Here is a 22,317-nt window from a genome sequence, read left to right as displayed (position 1 = left end):
AACTTTATTGCAGAATTTTTGTAGGAGCCGAGTTTTCTTGTCTCGTTTGATTGTTTTGGACTTACTTAACCTATCTAAATTAGGATAAGCTATTAAATTCAAGTCCCCTTCAATTAATATATTATGGCCTCTGTATATCAATATTTTTATTGCTAACTCCTCCCAGAACTTATTGTCAGGCTCTTTAGGTCCGTAAATATTACATAGAATAAAAGTAATATTCTCAATTTCTATGTTGACTATTTTTTATAACGACCATCAGGATCTATTTGACTCTTATTTATTTTATACTTTAGATCTTTGTTAATCAAGATAGCTACCCCTTTCTTCCTTACCTGTGACGGGGCTGCTACCACTTCCCCTACCCATCTACATTTGAGCTTGTTAATTTCTTGATCTTTTAAATGGATTTCCTGGAGCATTGCGATATCAGGTTTATATGATCCTAATAGTTTTAATACTGCTTTCCGTTTGATGGGGGAAGTGATCCCTCCCACATTCCAGGATAAGATTTTAATTGAACCCCGACCTGGTGGCCAGGTTCTTAATTCCCACAAGTAATGAATGAAGCCGAGGACTCTCCTCCCCACAATGGAAATAAAATTATCAGGTAAGCATGCAAATTCAGGGGTTCCAGAGGTCATATTGCCTGATGAACCTTTATTTCCTAAATTGAATAGAGTTTGAGGACAGGGTGGTGCCTTCCCTTCCATGCTCTTGTTGTCTCGGGTATTCCACCTTGGACTGTACAGTTCCCTGCGGGTGCGACTGTCCCTGAGTGTTGTGCTTTTCGTTACAGAATTGCACGCCTTCGCATGTTACTGGGACATGTTTTTTCAGCTATCCTTATCAGATACGGGAATATTCAGTCTGCTCTTTGAATGGCGTACCTCATTAGACATGTGGAGATGATGTAATCTCCTGATTGTCCATGTATTGAGATCTTTTCCAGTTTTTTTTGGAAGATCAGGGCTCCGTTTGGCTGGTCCTGCTGTAGGCCTGTTTATTTTTGGGCATTAACCTACGGGTTGCCTTGTATTTTATTTTCATCCGATAGGATGTCCTGTCTGTTTTCCTTCTTCCCCTCTGAGGGAAGATTTATGCAACTGTTTGGGTTCAGTTCTGTCTGGTAGCTGTTCAGACACGTGGAGCCGATCTGCTTGTCCGGTCTGAGCACTGAGTGCTCATGTTATCCTCTGTGTTTAACTAAGCATTCTAGAGGACCAGTGGGTCCGTGAGGCAGTAAGGATTGTCTCAGTCCTTATAGCCTTCAATTTGGATGTCCTTATATCCTTCAATTTGGATGACTGGGTCAGTGGAGTTTCGATGAGTCTCTCTCCTGTCTGAAGTTGTCAGACCCGAGAGCTCCTTCCCATGTAGTGGAGGTTGGGTGGGCTTGCGCCCTCTTGCCGCCGAGTTGGGTGGTTTGGCCTTTTTTTCTTTGCCAGTTTTTTTTTTTTCTTAGTTCAGTTGCCTTGCAGCGGATGGGTTGCAGAATGTGACCAGCTGCAGCTATTGCACATTGACTGTGTACTGTCTAGCTGTTTTTTATGAGACCTTTTGGTCTTTCTCTGTTGTCTCCATGTGAGTTGGGTCTCCTTTTAGGGACCCGGGTTCCCCTCCGGGATATGGTCGTTCCCTGTTAGGGGCACTGGGCGTGGTCTCCTTGGGCTCTGCTCGGGGGTGGGAATGCTGTGCATCCTTTTCTCTCTATCATCCTCTGATTGTATGGAGGTGATGCGGAGACCTGCGTTTGCTCAAGTGATTTTGCACTCGGGGTATACCCTTGCTTGTTGTCCTGCGGCTGTTTGAGAGTCTATGGGCTCTAGTGTTGTTGCACGACTTTTTACGCCTTAGCTCCTTTGTAGCATTGGACTTTGGGAAGGGGTGGTCTCTTCCTTGGGTCGGGACTTGCAAGTTATCTGGGTTGATCTGGATATTGATATCTCCCTGTGGTCTGTTTTTTTATATAAGACGGGGTGTTAAGATCTCTATTTTTTTTTTAAACAATTGGGGGCTCGGATCTGTTTTCTTTCTTGTGCGTCTGGTTGCTGAGGCTTCGCTCAGTGTTTTCCTTTGTGGCGTTTTTGCCGGACTTTTTGGCTCTAGGGCTGGTTTGGGGTTCCCCAGTTCCTTGGTTCTCGTTTTTTGTCTGGGTCTGTTACACCTCTGGTTTCTGCTTGGTCTGGGCGTGGCCTCCCCTTGTCTGTCAGGACCCATTTGGGTCTTTGTTAGCTGGGCTCGCTATTGGGGGATTTCCTTTTATGGATTTTGTGGTGACCTTTCGGTTCCCCTTCGGTTCTTATTTGCCTTATCCCTTGGTGAAGGACTGCCTGTTGGGCGACAGTGTCTCCAAGAGGACTGTTGGCTCAGTTGAGTCCGACTTTGCGGTCTCTAGCTAGGCTTCGGGACTATCTCCGGGTCAGTGCCCTTGGGGCCTTTCCTTTTAAAAGTTTTTTCAGCTTCGGACGAAGCAGGGTTTCTTTCATGTAATTGGCAAGAGTCCATGAGCTAGTGACGTATGGGATATACAATCCTACCAGGAGGGGCAAAGTTTCCCAAACCTCAAAATGCCTATAAATACACCCCTCACCACACCCACAATTCAGTTTTACAAACTTTGCCTCCTATGGAGGTGGTGAAGTAAGTTTGTGCTAAGATTTCTACGTTGATATGCGCTTCTCAGCATTGTTGAAGCCCGAATCCTCTCATAGTACAGCGAATGTCAGAGGGACGTGAAGGGAGTATCACTTATTGAATACGATGATTTCCCTAACGGGGGTCTATTTCATAGGTTCTCTGTTATCGGTCGTAGAGATTAATCTCCTACCTCCCTTTTCAGATCGACGATATACTCTCAATTTACCATTACCTCTACTGATAACTGTTTTAGTTCTGGTTTGGCTATCTGCTATATGTGGATGGGTGTCTTTGGGTAAGTATGTTTTTTATTACTTAAGACACCTCAGCTATGGTTTGGCAGTTTATGCATTTATATAAAGTTCTAAATATATGTATTGTACTTATATTTGCCATGAGTCAGGTTCATGTATTTCCTTCTGCAGACTGTCAGTTTCATATTTGGAGAATATAAACATTTTTTTAAAGAATTTATTTCTTACCTGGGGTTTAGTCTTTTTTTTCTCAACTGACTACCTCTTGCAAATTGCGGGCGGTATTAGGCCCGCAAGTGCGTCAAATGCTAAACTTTATTGCGTCATTCTTGGTGCGAAAAAATACGTCTGACGCAATTTCGTAATTTCCGGCGTCATACTTGACGCCGAGACCTTTCACACGGTTGCATCATTAGTAACGCGAGTGTGTCATTTCCGGTTATTATCTTGAATCTTATCTAAGGAAGGCCTTTTTATATCCAGGTCATCTTCTCAGACCTGCAATTTCTTTGGCTGATGTTGCGGCTGCATCAACTTTCTGGTTGGAAAATTTAGCGCAACAGGAATTGGATTCTGACTTATCTAGTGTTTCTTCAGAAACATGGTTGGAGGATCAATTTACCAAAAAGTTTCTTGGTTCCTCAGACAAGGGTCACCTTTTTAGGCTTCCAGATAGATTCAGTGTCCATGACTCGGTCTCTAACAGACAAGAGACGTTTAAAATTGGTTGCAGCCTGTCGGCACCTTCAGTCTCAGTCATTCCCTTCAGTGGCTATGTGCATGGAAGTTTTAGGTCTCATGACTGCAGCATCGGACGCGATCCCCTTTGCTCGTTTTCACATGAGACCTCTACAGCTTTGTATGCTGAACCAATGCTGCAGGGATTATACAAAGATATCACAATTAATATCCTTAAATCCCAATGTACGACACTCTCTGACGTGGTGGATAGATCACCATCGTTTAGTTCAAGGGGCTTCTTTTGTTCGGCCAACCTGGACTGTGATCACAACAGATGCGAGTCTTTCAGGTTGGGGAGCTGTTTGGGGATCTCTGACAGCACAAGGGGTTTGGAAATCTCAAGAGGCGAGATTACCAATAAATATTTTAGAACTCCGTGCAATTCTCAGAGCTCTTCAGTTTTGGCCTCTGTTAAAGAGAGAACCGTTCATTTGTTTTCAGACAGACAATATCACAACAGTGGCATATGTCAATTATCAGGGTGGGACTCACAGTCCCCAAGCTATGAAAGAAGTATCTCGGATACTTGCTTGGGCGGAATCCAGCTCCTGTCTAATCTCTGCGGTACATATCTCAGGTGTAGACAAAAGGGAGGCGGATTATCTCAGCCGCCAGACTTTACATCCAGGGGAGTGGTCTCTCCATCCAGATGTATTTTCTCAGATTGTTCAGATGTGGGGTCTTCCAGAGATAGATCTCATGGCCTCTCATCTAAACAAGAAACTTCCCAGATACCTGTCCAGATCCAGGGATGTGTTATCTTCCTGCTTACATTTTTCCTTCTCTATTTCTCCTTCCAAGAGTGATCTCCAAAATCATCATGGATCAATCATTTGTGCTGCTGGTGGCTCCATCCAGCTCGTAAATCTGTCTCTAGAAAGATTTATTATAGAGTTTGGAAGACTTACATTTCATGGTGTTCTTCTCATAAATTCTCCTGGCATTCTTTTAGAATTACTAGAATTTTACAGTTTCTTCAGGATGGTTTGGATAAAGGTTTGTCTGCAAGTTCCTTGAAAGGACAAATCTCTGCTCTTTCTTTTTTATTTCACAGAAAGATTGCCATACTTCCTGATATTCACTGTTTTGTACAGGCTTTAGTTCGTATTAAGCCTGTCATTAAATCAATTTCTCCTCCTTGGAGTCTTAATTTGTTTTTGAAGGCCTTACAGGCTCCTCCATTTGAACCTATGCATTCTTTGGACATTAAACTACTTTCTCCAACTTTGGTGTGTCCGGTCCACGGCGTCATCCATTACTTGTGGGAAATGTTCTCCCCCACAGGGAAAGGCAAGGAGAGCACACAGCAAGAGCTGTCCATATAGCTCCCCCTCTGGCTCCGCCCCCCAGTCATTCTCCTTGCCGCTCTGAACAAGTAGCATCTACCACAGGGATGGCGAGGAGTTTGTGGTGTTAGTTGTAGTTTTTTATTCTTCTATCAAGAGTTTGTTATTTTAAAATAGTGCTGGCTTGTACTATTTACTCTATAACAGAAAAGTGATGAAGATTTCTGTTTAAGAGGGCTATGATTTTAGCACAAGTAACTAAAATCCATTACTGTTACCACGCAGGACTGTTGAAACAAGAGAACTTCAGTTGGGGGTAACAGTTTGCAGACTCATCTGCTTCAGGTATGACTAGTCTCCTTCTAACAACACAGGTTAATGCTAGATGACAGTCATTTTTCCCCTCAGGGGAAACGGTAAGCCATTTTTCTTTCACCTCAGCAAAAAAGATAACAGGCTTCCCCTTTTTGTTTTTTTTGCCGGTAGACACTGTTAGGGGCTAAATCGATTGGTTTTTATTACAATATTATACCATTTGAAATATTTTATAAGCTCACATACACTTGGGAACGTTTTTTATTGATCTGGCTTGTTTTAGACACCTAAATCTAGTCAGGAAGGCCCCTTCACTCTAGTGTGCTGAGGGAGGAAGCCTCATTTTGGCACTTCAGCTGTGCAGTTGAATTTCAAGGCAGTGCATGCAGATTCATGTGAGAGGGTCCTGTGGTTCAGAAAGTGACTCCAAAAGGCTTTTTTTCTGTGAATGGTGACCCCTAAGGAAGGTAAAAAGCTGCAGCAAGGCTGTAGCTGGGATTGTGGTGTGTAAAAACGGTTAAATCCAACAATTAGCTCCGGTTTGCTTGTTTTAAGAGCTAGAGTCTCCATATTTGCTGTGCTTTCTAAGCATTAAGACACTGGGGTCCAAATTTCAGAAAAATCGGATATTGCCTTCATAGTTTTTTGAACATTCAGAAATAAATGTGTCATTTTATTATTTAAAGAGACAGTAACGTTTTTGTTTAAAATCGTTTTTATTGCATTGTTTGCCTGCCTAAATCTGTTTAACATGTCTGTTCCATCAGATAACCTATGTTCTGTGTGTATAGAGACAAATGTGGTTCCCCCTTCGAGTGTTTGTGATAATTGCGCCATAGCGTCCAAACAAAATCAGGACAGCTCTGTTATTTTTCATAATGTTGCCCAAGATGATTTATCTAATGAAGGTAGTGGGGATAGCTCTACATCCTCTCCTTCTGTGTCTACACCAGCTTTGCCCACGCAGGCGACACCTAGCGCGCCAGTGCTTATTTATATGCAACAATTATCAGCAGTAGTGGATAATTCTATAGCAAATCTTTTATCCAAACTGCCAGTTTTTCAGAGCAAGCGTGATTGTTCAGTTTTAAATACAGATAAAAAGGATGAACTATCAGACGCTGACGATGCCTTATCTATTTTACCCTCACATCAATCGGAATTGGCTGTGAGGGAAGAGCTGTCTGAGGGTGAAATTTCAGACTCAGGAAAAATTTCTCAACAGGCAGAACCTGATCTAGTGGCATTTAAGTTTAAGCTAGAACATCTCCGCGCTTTGCTTAAGGAGGTATTAGCTACTCTGGATGACTGTGATTCCATGGTAGTACCAGAGAAGTTGTGCAAATTGGACAAATTTTTATAGGTCCCAGTGCACGACGACGCTTTTCCTATACCTAAGAGGGTAGCGAACATAGTGGAAAAGGAGTGGGAGAAGCCAGGTGTACCCTTTGCCCCACCTCCTATATTTAAGAAAATGTTTCCCATAGTAGACCCTAGTAGGGACGCATGGCAAACGGTCCCGAAGGTTGAGGGAGCTGTTTCAACACTACCGAAGCGCACAACTATTCCTATAGAGGACAGCTGCGCTTTCAAAGATCCTATGGATAAAAAATTGGAAGGATTGCTTAAAAAGATTTTTGTTCAGCAAGGGTTCATCCTTCAACCAGCTATGTGTGTTATTACTGTCACTTCAGCGGCGTCCTTTTGGTTCGAAGAACTAGAAAGGTCGCTCCAGAAAGAGACTTCCTATGAAGAAGTCATGGACAGAATTCACGCATTAAAGTTAGCTAATTCCTTTATATTGGATGCCGCCTTTCAAATAACGAAATTGGCGGCAAAAAACTCAGGTTTTGCTATAGTAGCGTGGAGGGCGCTTTGGCTAAAATCCTGGTCGGCAGACGTGTCGTCCAAGACTAAGTTACTGAATATTCCTTTCAAGGGTAAGACCCTTTTTGGGCCGGAATTGAAGGAAATTATTTCAGACATCACTGGGGGTAAGGGCCATGCCCTCCCACAGGATAGGCCTTTTAAGGCTAAGAACAAGTCTAATTTTCGTTCCTTTCGCAATTTCAGGAACGGACCGGCTAATAACTCCACTGCCGCTAGATAAGAAGGTAACGCGGCCCAGCCCAAACCCGCTTGGAAGCCCATGCAAGGCTGGAACAAGGGTAAACAAACCAAAAAACCTGCTGCTGCTACCAAGACAGCATGAAGGGGTAGCCCCCGATCCGGGACCGGATCTGGTAGGGGGCAGACTATCTCTCTTCGCTCAGGCTTGAGCAAGAGATGTTCTGGATCCCTGGGCACTAGAGATAGTTTCCAAGGGATACCTGTTAGAATTCAAGGGACTTCCTCCAAAGGGAAGGTTCCACCTGTCTCGCTTATCTTCAGACCAGATAAAGAAACAGGCATTCTTACATTGTGTAAGAGACCTATCAAAGATGGGAGTTATAAACCCAGTCCCCTCCGGGGAACAAGGTCTAGGGTTTTACTCAAACCTGTTTGTGGTTCCCAAAAAAGAGGGAACTTTAAGGCCAATTCTGGATTTAAAGATATTAAACAAGTTCCTCAGAGTTCCATCCTTCAAGATGGAAACCATTCGGACAATCTTACCAACAATCCAGCAGGGTCAATTTTTGACTACCGTGGATCTGAAGGATGCGTATCTGCATATCCCAATCCACAAATCTCATCATCAGTTCCTGAGGTTCGCCTTTCTGGACAAACATTACCAGTTTGTGGCTCTTCCATTCGGTTTAGCCACCGCTCCCAGAATTTTCACAAAGGTGCTAGGGTCCCTTCTAGCGGTCCTAAGACCGAGGGGCATCGCTGTAGCACCTTATCTAGACGACATCCTAATCCAAGCGTCGTCTCTTTCCAAAGCGAGGGCTCATACAGACATTGTGTTGGCTTTTCTCAGATCTCACGGGTGGAAAGTGAACATAGAAAAAAGTTCACTGTCACCGTCCACAAGGGTTCCTTTTCTGGGAACAATAATAGATTCTGTGGAAATGAAGATCATTCTCACAGACGTCAGAAAGACAAAGCTTCTAAAAGCTTGTCGAGTTCTTCACTCTATTCCTCAACCCTCCATAGCTCAATGCATGGAAGTAATAGGACTAATGGTCGCAGCAATGGATGTGGTTCCTTTTGCTCAAATTCATCTAAGACCATTACAGCTGTGCATGCTCAATCAGTGGAATGGGGACTATACAGACTTGTCTCCCCAAATTCAAGTAGACCAGGTAACCAGGGACTCACTTCTCTGTTGGTTGACCCAGGATCACCTGTTTCAGGGAATGAGTTTCCGCAGACCGGAGTGGGTCATCGTCACGACCGACGCCAGCCTCTTGGGGTGGGGCGCGGTCTGGGACTCTCTGAAAGCTCAGGGCCTATGGTCGCGGGAAGAGTCGCTTCTCCCGATAAACATTTTGGAACTAAGAGCTATATTCAATGCGCTCCTGGCTTGGCCTCAGCTAGCGGAAGCCAGGTTCATAAGATTTCAGTCGGACAACATAACGACTGTTGCGTACATCAATCATCAGGGGGGAACAAAGAGTTCCCTAGCGATGAAGGAAGTAACCAAGATAATCCAATGGGCAGAGAATCACTCCTGCCATCTATCTGCTATTCACATCCCAGGAGTAGACAACTGGGAGGCGGACTATTTGAGTCGTCAGACTTTCCATCCGGGGGAGTGGGAACTCCATCCGGAGGTCTTTGTTCAGTTAACCCAATTATGGGGCATTCCAGACATGGATCTAATGGCGTCCCGTCAGAACTTCAAGATTCCTTGCTACGGGTCCAGATCCAGGGATCCCAAGGCGACTCTAGTGGATGCATTAGTGGCGCCTTGGTCGTTCAACCTAGCATATGTGTTTCCACCGTTTCCTCTCCTCCCCAGGCTCATAGCCAGGATCAAACAGGAGAAGTCCTCGGTGATTCTGATAGCTCCTGCGTGGCCACGCAGGACTTGGTATGCAGACCTGGTGAATATGTCATCGGCTCCACCATGGAAGCTACCTTTGAGACAGGACCTTCTAGTACAAGGTCCATTCGAACATCCCAATCTAGTTTCTCTGCAGCTGACTGCTTGGAAATTGAACGCTTGATTTTATCCAAGCGTGGGTTTTCAAATTCTGTGATTGATACTCTGGTCCAAGCCAGAAAACCTGTGACTAGAAGGATTTACCATAAAATATGGAAAAAATATATCTGTTGGTGTGAATCCAAAGGATTCTCCTGGAGTAAGATTAAAATTCCAAAGATTCTCTCCTTTCTCCAAGAAGGTTTGGATAAAGGATTGTCAGCTAGTTCTCTAAAAGGACAGATTTCTGCATTATCCGTCTTGTTGCACAAACGACTGGCAGCTTTGCCAGATGTACAAGCTTTTGTTCAGGCTTTGGTTAGAATCAAGCCTGTTTACAGACCCATGACTCCTCCTTGGAGTCTAAATTTAGTTCTTTCAGTTCTTCAAGGGGTTCCGTTTGATCCTTTACATTCCATAGATATTAAGTTACTATCTTGAAAAGTTCTGTTTTTGGTTGCTATTTCTTCTGCTAGAAGAGTTTCTGAATTATCTGCTTTGCAGTGTGATCCACCCTATCTGGTGTTCCATTCAGATAAGGTTGTTTTGCGTACTAAGCCTGGTTTTCTTCCAAAAGTTGTTTCCAACGAGAACATCAACCAGGAAATAGTTGTTCCTTCTTTGTGTCCGAATCCAGTTTCAAAGAAGGAACGTTTATTACACAATTTAGATGTTGTTCGTGCTTTAAAGTTCTATTTAGAAGCAACAAAAGATTTTAGACAAACCTCATCCTTGTTTGTCGTTTACTCTGGTAAGAGGAGAGGTCAAAAAGCTACTGCTACCTCTCTCTCTTTCTGGCTGAAAAGCATTATCCGCTTGGCTTATGAGACTGCCGGACGGCAGCCTCCTGACCGTATCACAGCTCACTCTACTAGGGCTGTGGCTTCCACATGTGCCTATAAGAACGAGGCTTCTGTTGACCAGATATGTAAGGCAGCGACTTGGTCTTCTCTGCACACTTTTGCCAAATTCTACAAATTTGATATTTTTGTTTCTTCGGAGGCTGTTTTTGGGAGAAAGGTTTTGCAAGCCGTGGTGCCTTCTGTTTAGTAACCTGATTTGCTCCCTCCCTTCATCCGTGTCCTAAAGCTTTGGTATTGGTTCCCACAAGTAATGGATGACGCCGTGGACCGGACACACCAATGTTGGAGAAAACAGAATTTATGCTTACCTGATAAATTACTTTCTCCAACGGTGTGTCCGGTCCACGGCCCGCCCTGGTTTTTTTAATCAGGTTGAAAAATTTTTTCTTTATACACTACAGTCACCACGGCACCCTATGGTTTCTCCTTTTTCTCCTAACCGTCGGTCGAATGACTGGGGGGCGGAGCCAGAGGGGGAGCTATATGGACAGCTTCTTGCTGTGTGCTCTCCTTGCCTTTCCCTGTGGGGGAGAACATTTCCCACAAGTAATGGATGACGCCGTGGACCGGACACACCGTTGGAGAAAGTAATTTATCAGGTAAGCATAAATTCTGTTTTCTTGGAAAGTGTTGTTCCTTTTGGCCATCTCTTCTGCTAGAAGAGTTTCTGAGCTCTTTCTTGTGAGTCTCCTTTTCTGATTTTTCATCAGGATAAGGCAGTTTTGCGGACTTCTTTTCAAATTTTACCTAAGGTTGTGAATTCTAACAACCTTAATAGAGAAATTGTTGTCCCTTCCTTGTGTCCTAATCCTAAGAATTCTTTGGAAAGATCCTTGCATTCTTTGGATGTGGTCAGAGCTTTGAAATATTATGTGGAAGATACTAAAGATTTCAGGAAGACTTCCAGTCTATTTGTTTTATTTTCTGGTCCTAGGAAAGGTTAGAAGGCTTCTGCTATTTCCTTGGCTTCTTGGTTGAAACTTTTGATTCATCAAGCTTATTTGGAGTCGGGTTAGGCCCGCCTCAGAGAATTACAGCTCATTCTACTAGATCAGTCTTCACTTCGTGGGCTTTTAAGAATAAAGCTTCAGTTGATCAGATTTGCAAAGGAGCAACTTGGTCTTCTTTGCATACATTTACTAAATTCTACCGTTTTGATATATTTGCTTCTTCGGAAGCAGTTTTTGGTAGAAAAGGTCTTCAGGCAGCTGTTTCAGTTTGATTCTTCTGCTTTTGATTTAAGTTTTTTTCTTTCTTTTATGAAAATAAACTTATTTTTTTGGGTTGTGGATTAATTTTTTTCAGCGGAAAATGGCTGTTTTTATTTTATTCCCTCCCTCTCTAGTGACTCTTGAGTGGAGATCCACATCTTGGGTATTGCTATCCCATACGTCACTAGCTCATGGACTCTTGCCAATTACATGAAAGAAAACATAATTTATGCAAGAACTTACCTGATAAATTATTTTTTTCATATTGGCAAGAGTCCATGAGGCCCACCCTTTTTATGGTGGTTAGGATTTTTTGTATAAAGCACAATTATTTCCAAATTTCTTTTGTTGATGCTTTCTACTCCTTTCTCTATCACCCCACTGGTTGGCTATTCGTTAAACTGAATTTTGGGTGTGGTGAGGGGTGTATTTATAGGCATTTTGAGGTTTGGGAAACTTTGCCCCTCCTGGTAGGATTGTATATCCCATACGTCACTAGCTCATAGACTCTTGCCAATATGAAAGAAATTAATTTATCAGGTAAGTTCTTACATAAATTATGTTTCTTTCATGTAATTAGCAAGAGTCCATGAGCTAGTGACGTATGGGATATACATTCCTACCAGGAGGGGCAAAGTTTCCCAAACCTCAAAATGCCTATAAATACACCCCTCACCACACCCACAATTCAGTTTTACAAACTTTGCCTCCTATGGAGGTGGTGAAGTAAGTTTGTGCTAGATTCTACGTTGATATGCGCTCCGCAGCAAGTTGGAGCCCGGTTTTCCTCTCAGCGTGCAGTGAATGTCAGAGGGATGTGAGGAGAGTATTGCCTATTTGAATGCAGTGATCTCCTTCTACGGGGTCTATTTCATAGGTTCTCTGTTATCGGTCGTAGAGATTCATCTCTTACCTCCCTTTTCAGATCGACGATATACTTTTATTTATATACCATTACCTCTGCTGATTTTCGTTTCAGTACTGGTTTGGCTTTCTACAAACATGTAGATGAGTGTCCTGGGGTAAGTAAATCTTATTTTCTGTGACACTCTAAGCTATGGTTGGGCACTTTGTTTATAAAGTTCTAAATATATGTATTCAAACATTTATTTGCCTTGACTCAGGATGTTCAACATTCCTTATTTCAGACAGTCAGTTTCATATTTGGGATAATGCGTTTGAATCAATAATTTTTTCTTACCTTAAAAATTTGACTTTTTTTCCCTGTGGGCTGTTAGGCTCGCGGGGGCTGAAAATGCTTCATTTTATTGCGTCATTCTTGGCGCGGACTTTTTTGGCGCAAAAAATCTTTTCTGTTTCCGGCGTCATACGTGTCGCCGGAAGTTGCGTCATTTTTTGACGTCCTTTGGCGCCAAAAATGTCGGCGTTCCGGATGTGGCGTCATTTTTGGTGCCAAAAAGCAATTTAGGAGCCAAACAATGTGGGCGCATTATTTGGCGCCAAAAAATATGGGCGTCGCTTTTGTCTCCACATTATTTCAGTCTCATTTTTTCTTTGCTTCTGGTTACTAGAAGCTTGTTTATTGGCATTTTTTCCCATTCCTGAAACTGTCATTTAAGGAATTTGATCAAGTTTTGCTTTATATGTTGTTTTTTCTCTTACATATTGCAAGATGTCTCACGTTCCACCTGAGTCAGAAGATACTTCAGGAAAATCTCTGTCTAGTGCTGGAACTACCAAAGCTAAGTGTATCTGCTGTAAACTTTTGGTAGCTATTCCTCTGGCTGTTGTTTGTATTAATTGTCATGACAAACTTGTTAAAGCAGATAATATTTCCTTTAGTAATGTACCATTGCCTGTTGCAGTTCCCTCAACATCTAAGGTGCAGAATGTTCCTGATAACATAAGAGATTTTGTTTCTGAATCCATCAAGAAGGCTATGTCTGTTATTTCTCCTTCTAGTAAACATAAAAAATCTTTTAAAACTTCTCTCTCTACAGATGAATTTTTAAATGAACATCATCATTCTGATTCTGATGACTCTTCTGGTTCAGAGGATTCTGTCTCAGAGATTGATGCTGATAAATCTTCATATTTATTTAAAATGGAATTTATTCGTTCTTTACTTAAAGAAGTACTAATTGCTTTAGAAATAGAGGATTCTGGTCCTCTTGATACTAATTCTAAACGTTTAGATAAGGTGTTTAAATCTCCTGTGGTTATTCCAGAAGTTTTTCCTGTTCCTAATGCTATTTCTGAAGTAATTTCCAGAGAATGGGATAAATTGGGTAATTCATTTACTACTCCTAAACGTTTTAAGCAATTATATCCTGTGCCGTCTGACAGATTAGAATTTTGGGACAAAATCCCTAAAGTTGATGGGGCTATTTCTACCCTTGCTAAACGTACTACTATTCCTACGTCAGATGGTACTTCGTTTAAAGATCCTTTAGATAGGAAAATTGAATCCTTTCTAAGAAAAGCTTATCTGTGTTCAGGTAATCTTCTTAGACCTGCTATATCTTTGGCTGATGTTGCTGCAGCTTCAACTTTTTGGTTGGAGACTTTAGCACAACAAGTAACAGATCATGATTCTCATAATATTATTATTCTTCTTCAGCATGCTAATAATTTTATCTGTGATGCCATTTTTGATATTATCAGAGTTGATGTCAGGTTTATGTATCTAGCTATTTTAGCTAGAAGAGCTTTATGGCTTAAAACTTGGAATGCTGATATGGCTTCTAAATCAACTCTACTTTCCATTTCTTTCCAGGGTAACAAATTATTTGGTTCTCAGTTGGATTCCATTATCTCAACTGTTACTGGTGGGAAAGGAACTTTTTTACCACAGGATAAAAAATCTAAGGGTAAAAACAGGGCTAATAATCGTTTTCGTTCCTTTCGTTTCAACAAAGAAAAAAGCCTGATACTTCATCCTCAGGAGCAGTTTTAGTTTGGAAACCATCTCCAGTCTGGAATAAATCCAAGCCTTCTAGAAAGGCAAAGCCTGCTTCTAAGTCCACATGAAGGTGTGGCCCTCATTCCAGCTCAGCTGGTAGGGGGCAGGTTACGTTTTTTCAAAGAAATTTGGATCAATTCTGTTCACAATCTTTGGATTCAGAACATTGTTTCAGAAGGGTACAGAATTGGTTTCAAGATGAGACCTCCTGCAAAGAGATTTTTTCTTTCCTGTGTCCCAGTAAATCCAGTGAAAGCTCAAGCATTTCTGAATTGTGTTTCAGATCTAGAGTTGGCTGGAGTAATTATGCCAGTTCCAGTTCTGGAACAGGGGATGGGGTTTTATTCAAATCTCTTCATTGTACCAAAGAAGGAGAATTCCTTCAGACCAGTTCTGGATCTAAAAATATTGAATCGTTATGTAAGGATACCAACGTTCAAAATGGTAACTGTAAGGACTATCTTGCCTTTTGTTCAGCAAGGGCATTATATGTCCACAATAGATTTACAGGATGCTTATCTGCATATTCAGATTCATCCAGATCATTATCAGTTCCTGAGATTCTCTTTTCTGGACAAGCATTACCAGTTTGTGGCTCTGCCGTTTGGCCTAGCTACAGCTCCAAGAATTTTTACAAAGGTTCTCGGTGCCCTTCTGTCTGTAATCAGAGAACAGGGTATTGTGGTATTTCCTTATTTGGACGATATCTTGGTACTTGCTCAGTCTTTACATTTAGCAGAATCTCATACGAATAGACTTGTGTTGTTTCTTCAAGATCATGGTTGGAGGATCAATTTACCAAAAAGTTCATTGATTCCTCAGACAAGGGTAACCTTTCTGGGTTTCCAGATAGATTCAGTGTCCATGACTCTGTCTTTAACAAACAAGAGACGTCTAAAATTGATTTCAGCTTGTCGAAACCTTCAGTCACAATCATTCCCTTCGGTAGCCTTATGCATGGAAATTCTAGGTCTTATGACTGCTGCATCGGACGCGATCCCCTTTGCTCGTTTTCACATGCGACCTCTTCAGCTCTGTATGCTGAATCAATGGTGCAGGGATTACACAAAGATATCTCAATTAATATCTTTAAAACCGATTGTACGACACTCTCTAACGTGGTGGACAGATCACCATCGTTTAATTCAGGGGGCTTCTTTTGTGCTTCCGACCTGGACTGTAATTTCAACAGATGCAAGTCTCACAGGTTGGGGAGCTGTGTGGGGATCTCTGACGGCACAAGGAGTTTGGGAATCTCAGGAGGTGAGATTACCGATCAATATTTTGGAACTCCGTGCAATTTTCAGAGCTCTTCAGTCTTGGCCTCTTCTGAAGAGAGAATCGTTCATTTGTTTTCAGACAGACAATGTCACAACTGTGGCATACATCAATCATCAAGGAGGGACTCACAGTCCTCTGGCTATGAAAGAAGTATCTCGAATTCTGGTTTGGGCGGAATCCAGCTCCTGTCTAATCTCTGCGGTTCATATCCCAGGTATAGACAATTGGGAAGCGGATTATCTCAGTCGCCAAACGTTGCATCCGGGCGAATGGTCTCTTCACCCAGAGGTATTTCTTCAGATTGTTCAAATATGGGAGCTTCCAGAAATAGATCTGATGGCGTCTCATCTAAACAAGAAACTTCCCAGGTATCTGTCCAGATCCCGGGATCCTCAGGCGGAAGCAGTGGATGCATTATCACTTCCTTGGAAGTATCATCCTGCTTATATCTTTCCGCCTCTAGTTCTTCTTCCAAGAGTAATCTCCAAGATTCTGAAGGAATGCTCGTTTGTTCTGCTGGTAGCTCCGGCATGGCCTCACAGGTTTTGGTATGCGGATCTTGTCCGGATGGCCTCTTGCCATCCGTGGACTCTTCCGCTACGACCAGACCTTCTGTCGCAAGGTCCTTTTTTCCATCAGGATCTCAAATCCTTAAATTTAAAGGTATGGAGATTGAACGCTTGATTCTTAGTCAAAGAGGTTTCTCTGACTCTGTGATTAATACTATGTTACAGGCTCGTAAATCTGTATCCAGAGAGATATATTATAGAGTCTGGAAGACTTATATTTCTTGGTGTCTTTCTCATCATTTTTCTTGGCATTCTTTTAGAATTCCAAGAATTTTACAGTTTCTTCAGGATGGTTTAGATAAAGGTTTGTCCGCAAGTTCCTTGAAAGGACAAATCTCTGCTCTTTCTGTTCTTTTTCACAGAAAGATTGCTAATCTTCCTGATATTCATTGTTTTGTACAAGCTTTGGTTCGTATAAAACCTGTCATTAAGTCAATTTCTCCTCCTTGCAGTTTGAATTTGGTTCTAGGGGCTCTTCAAGCTCCTCCGTTTGAACCTATGCATTCATTGGACATTAAATTACTTTCTTGGAAAGTTTTGTTCCTTTTGGCAATCTCTTCTGCCAGAAGAGTTTCTGAATTATCTGCTCTTTCTTGTGAGTCTCCTTTTCTGATTTTTCATCAGGATAAGGCAGTGTTGCGAACTTCTTTTGAATTTTTACCTAAAGTTGTGAATTCCAACAACATTAGTAGAGAAATTGTGGTTCCTTCATTATGTCCTAATCCTAAGAATTCTAAGGAGAAATCGTTACATTCTTTGGATGTTGTTAGAGCTTTGAAATATTATGTTGAAGCTACTAAGTCTTTCCGAAAGACTTCTAGTTTATTTGTTAACTTTTCCGGTTCTAGAAAAGGCCAGAAAGCTTCTGCCATTTCTTTGGCATCTTGGTTGAAATCTTTAATTCATCTTGCCTATGTTGAGTCGGGTAAAACTCCGCCTCAAAGGATTACAGCTCATTCTACTAGGTCAGTTTCTACTTCCTGGGCGTTTAGAAATGAAGCTTCGATTGATCAGATTTGCAAAGCAGCAACTTGGTCCTCTTTGCATACTTTTACTAAATTCTACCATTTTGATGTATTTTCTTCTTCTGAAGCAGTTTTTGGTAGAAAAGTACTTCAGGCAGCGGTTTCAGTTTGAATCTTCTGCTTATGTTTTTCATTAAACTTTATTTTGGGTGTGGATTGTTTTCAGCAGGAATTGGCTGTCTTTATTTTATCCCTCCCTCTCTAGTGACTCTTGCGTGGAAAGATCCACATCTTGGGTAATCATTATCCCATACGTCACTAGCTCATGGACTCTTGCTAATTACATGAAAGAAAACATAATTTATGTAAGAACTTACCTGATAAATTCATTTCTTTCATATTAGCAAGAGTCCATGAGGCCCACCCTTTTTTTGTGGTGGTTATGATTTTTGTATAAAGCACAATTATTCCAATTCCTTATTTTATATGCTTTCGCACTTTTTTATCACCCCACTTCTTGGCTATTCGTTAAACTGAATTGTGCGTGTGGTGAGGGGTGTATTTATAGGCATTTTGAGGTTTGGGAAACTTTGCCCCTCCTGGTAGGAATGTATATCCCATACGTCACTAGCTCATGGACTCTTGCTAATATGAAAGAAATGAATTTATCAGGTAAGTTCTTACATAAATTATGTTTTTTTTGTTGGGTAGTGGTTTCTGGCTTGGTGCCCTCAGAATGTGCCGCCTATTGTACCCTCCCGTTTTGGCATTCAGTGTCATCTTTGGCTTGGGTATTGTTTTCCCAAAAGTAATGAATGCAGCTGTGGACTCTTTCCAATTAGGAAGAAAAGCATAAATTATGCTTATCTGATCATTTCCTTTTCTTCCGTTGGAAAGAGTCCACAGCTCCCCACCCTTTTTCTGCGTGCAGCGTCTTTTGATTCTTCTGGCACATTTTTTTCACCCTGATATTTATTTTACTGTTCCTTGTCCCTCGGCAGAATGACTGGGGAATGAGGGATGTGGGAGGAGTATTTAAGCCTTTGGCTGGGGTGTCTTTGCCTCCTCCTGTGGCCAAGTTTCTTATTTCCCAAAACTAATGAATGCAGCTGTGGACTCTTTCCAATGGAAGAAAAGGAAATTATCAGGACTTTTTTTGTCCTTGACCTCTCTTGATTTTTCAAATTTCTTTATAATAGCTTGAATACCACATCTTCCGTTACCAGCTTGTTTGCTGATTTCCATTTGAGAGTGACCTTGCTGATGCAAAAGTATGATTTTATGTCTGTTAAATTCTGTGATCTCTGGCATTTTGAATGGAATGATGTGATTGAAAGTTGGTCTTATTATCAAGCTTCCAATTAGTTAAACTCATACCACATGTGTATGTAATGGTAAAGCATGTCTTGCACAATCCTGGTGTAATAAGCCTTTCTCACAGCAGTCATTTTGACATGATATAGTATAACAAATACAGGTGTTAGCAATGACATTAATTAGGGTTTGATTCCCTTTAGGTTTATGAGAGCCAGGTTCCTGCTATTGCTCACGTGTAAGGGGAGGTCACACTAAATACTTGCCAACTTAGCCTATAGAAGCAGTTTTTTTTCTGATTTCTTGCTTTTTTTTAAGCATAATTTGTTTTTTGTACATTATATCCCCAAATTAAATATCATGCTGCAAAATATGTAATAGTTTTCTAGTATTGTGAAAGTGCTGAAATGTTGAATTGTAAATGATGTGACTGCTGTGATGTGATCAACCATGATATGAATGTTTTAAACAAACCAGATATTTGTTTTCTTATTTAATGTATGTTTTTTTTTGTTTGTTGTTTTTTTTTTTTAACAGCAAGCACACTCTTTTCAAGAAGGCTGAATGGAAAATATAAGTGTGAAAACCTTGTCCCAACAGCTGTCTACCAGCACATGAAAATGCACAAGAGAATCTTAGGGCACCTCTCTTCTGTCTACTGTGTTACATTTGATCGTACTGGCAGAAGAATATTTACAGTAAGTGTTTTTATTTTATCTGTTCGCTTATGCTCATTTGATAAAAAAGACATCTTGTTAAAAATAAAAATAATTTGACTAATTTAATTTTATAGGTTCACTTAAAAAACACTTTGTTTACTAGTTGAGCTATTTTTTTTATTGCTAACACAATTTTATTATTTAGATATAACTACATTTCTCTCATTTATTATACCAAGTCTTGAGAAGGTGGTGTATAGCTTTGTTCAACTTGGAGTTTGTAGAAAATTTACAGACACTGAGTTGCAGTATATGTACCTTTCTCTGTGCCATAGTCTTCTTTTTTTATAGTTTGGACTATGGTGGCATGGCCTGATGTTTTAGAGCAAGTATGAAAACAATGAACTCTCATATTATGGTTTATTTCCTTTCAAGGGTATGACAACACTCATGACACCTGTCAGTTGTCTGAGGCCAACTGTGCTCCTTACTAAATCCAAGGTTAGGAATTTTTATAGGTCTTTGGACTATGGTTCGGACCTCTATGGGTTTAAATCAATCAAACACTAATTGGTCTCATTTAATGGGGCATCTTAATTGAATTCCTTAAAGGGACAGTCTACAGCAGAATTTGTATTGTTTAAAAACATAGATAATCCCTTTATTACCCATTCCCTAGTTTTACACAACCAACACTGTTATATAAATACACTTTTTACCTCTGTGATTATTTTGTATCTAACCCTTTGCAAACTGCCCCCTTATTTCAGTTCTTTTGACAGACATCCATTTTATCCAATCAGAACTGGCTCACCTGAACCCCACGTGCGCAAGCACAGTGTTATCTATATGACACACATGAACTAACACCCTCTAGTGGTTAAAAACTGTCAAAATGCCCTGAGAGAAGAGGCGGCCTTCAAGGGCTTAGAAATTAGCATATGAACCTCCTAGGTTTAGCTTTCAACTAAGAATACCAAAAGAACAAAACAAAATTGGTGATAAAAGTAAATTTGAAAATTGTTTAAAATTACATTCTCTATCAATGAATATTGAAGGTTTATTTTGGATTAGACTGTCCCTTTAAGGCAAGGGAATGGGATGTTCAACTTATTAATGGCTAGATTACAAGTGGTGTGCTATTTAGCGCTTTCTCTCCAGCATAAACTTTGCTAAAAGTAAACCTTTTGTGTGCTTCTGTTAGTTCGACTATTACAAGTTGAAAATAAAAAGCTAACCAAAGGACTTTGTTTAATTTTTTTTCTTGTAAATATATATTACTTTATATAGCTGTATATACCTATATATCCTTATAGATATATTTCATACAGGTGGCGAGAGTCCACGATCCATTACTCCTGAGAATTATTCTTCCCTACCACTAAGAGGAAGCAAAGATTCCCAAACCTCAAGAGTTCTATAAAATTTCTCCCACCTCACAGGTACCTCCGTCTTGTCTTTGCCTCCGTTGGAGGAAGATGAAGAATGAAGATGTGCATATGATTCTTTCTTTCTTGAGGCCCGCTTTCCCCTCAGAGTACAGTGTGTGTCAGAGGGATGTATTTTGGGTATGGTTAGTGACTCTTTTTCACCTCATGGGAAATTTTGTCACAAACTTTCCATAGTGGTTGCAAGAACTTGTCTTTTGCCTCTCCTTATGGATCTATAATATACTCCTATTCCATAACCTCTGCTGATATGTTTCAGTACTGGTTTGGCTATATACTTTACTAGTAGATGAGTGTCTATTAGTAAGTATCATATATTAATTTATGTGATAATGTTGCCTAATTTGGGCATTTATAATGATATTTGTATTAATATGTATAGCCTTGGGACAGAATTATATATATATCTATATATATATATAATTAGCTAGAGAAAGTTAGTAAAGTGCACTGTTTAGGAAGCTCCCAGTATGGGAATGATTATCAACTCTCACTTGCAAACTTGCAAGCTTTTCCCAAATCAAGGGAATAGACAGTCTGTGGAAATAACTTAGCACGAAGTTCAAATGCATGCACACTCTTGCCCCGGACTCTTCAGACAAAACAACAGCAAAATGGAATATACCATGTGAGATTTAACTTTGCCACAATAGAATCGTTGGCTATACTCACTGCATCAGATGCGATGCTGCGTTGTCACTATCCGTCCTGCTTCGTGTGCTGCAAGTAAATCCTCTTAGCTCACCGCTTGTTGTAAAATCCTCTATGATGTGCTGATTCTGTGTGTTTCTCTGTTCACACTGTGAGCGTCCGATGACGTGTACACAGCCGGTCACGTGATTTGCAGTGTCCAATCAGAGTGTCCCTTGCCTTGTCATCCAGTAGTAATGTGTAGACGTAATCAGGGCTGAAGGGGCAGGCGAATCCAAAATCAGCCTGCTAAGTGAGAGGCTTTCGAGCCTAAGGACCCCAGATACTGGCGTAATGTAACAATAAGTAGAAAGAAATCCAGGGTCAAAAATGAAGTAAAATATAATCCAAACTTTATTGTAGTCCACATGTGGATAAAAAACCATGGGGGTCAAAAAACATACAACACTCAGCACTTGTTGCTTCCAGCTGACATGTTTCGGTGTGATACCGTAATCATAGCTGATGGAATGCACAAGTGCTACTTCATTTAAAAGCAGAATGTGATTCTGATTGGTTAATAACAAAAACAAACCTACGTGTGAGTGTGCAGACTAGTAATTGTGTAAAGAATTAACTCTTTAGATACCTAAAGTGTTAAAACTTATATGTTATGAATGAAAGAGAACATTATGTCTGTTAATTAAAGCATAAAGCTTAAACTTGCTCTGGGATTCAGCCTGCAATAATGGAAAACACATATTGCATCCATTGCTTATATAATAAATTAGCAGGTGCCTCTAATCCTGTATTACAAAATAAAGGATAAAAAGAGAACAAGTACATAAAAAAAAATATTATTTTTTATGCTCAACATTATTTGAGCAAATTAGCGCTTGATTTAAATAGTATTGGAAAACTATATGAGCAGTGTTAATATCATCAGATAGAGAATTTAGTAAAACATGTTTCTCTGGTCAGAAAAAAAAATATTTATGACCAATCTCATATAGAAAATAGCGCGTATATAATAATAAGAAAGTAAAAATTGGATACAACCTAACTAACTAAAGCATTTTTGACAGAAGAATGAAGGGCTCAATAGGTAGCTGCAATGGTATAAGATTCATT

The 22,317-nt window shown here is 40.6% G+C and overlaps 1 protein-coding gene across 1 annotated transcript in view; it reads left to right on the top strand.

The window, feature by feature from the left end:
- The window catches only part of PHIP (pleckstrin homology domain interacting protein), a gene marked incomplete in the record, with an annotated part of 1,163,892 nt that overhangs the window by 152,622 nt on the left and 988,953 nt on the right, over positions 1-22,317 (top strand). Inside the window, 1 exon segment of the mRNA XM_053710468.1 lies at positions 18,987-19,147. Within this exon segment, the coding sequence (XP_053566443.1) occupies positions 18,987-19,147 (161 nt within the window).

This window comes from Bombina bombina, chromosome 4, assembly GCF_027579735.1.
Source record: "Bombina bombina isolate aBomBom1 chromosome 4, aBomBom1.pri, whole genome shotgun sequence".
Taxonomy (NCBI): Eukaryota; Metazoa; Chordata; class Amphibia; order Anura; family Bombinatoridae; genus Bombina; species Bombina bombina.
The sequence above is the reverse complement of the archived record's forward strand: the minus strand, read 5'-3'. Positions and strand labels throughout refer to the sequence as shown.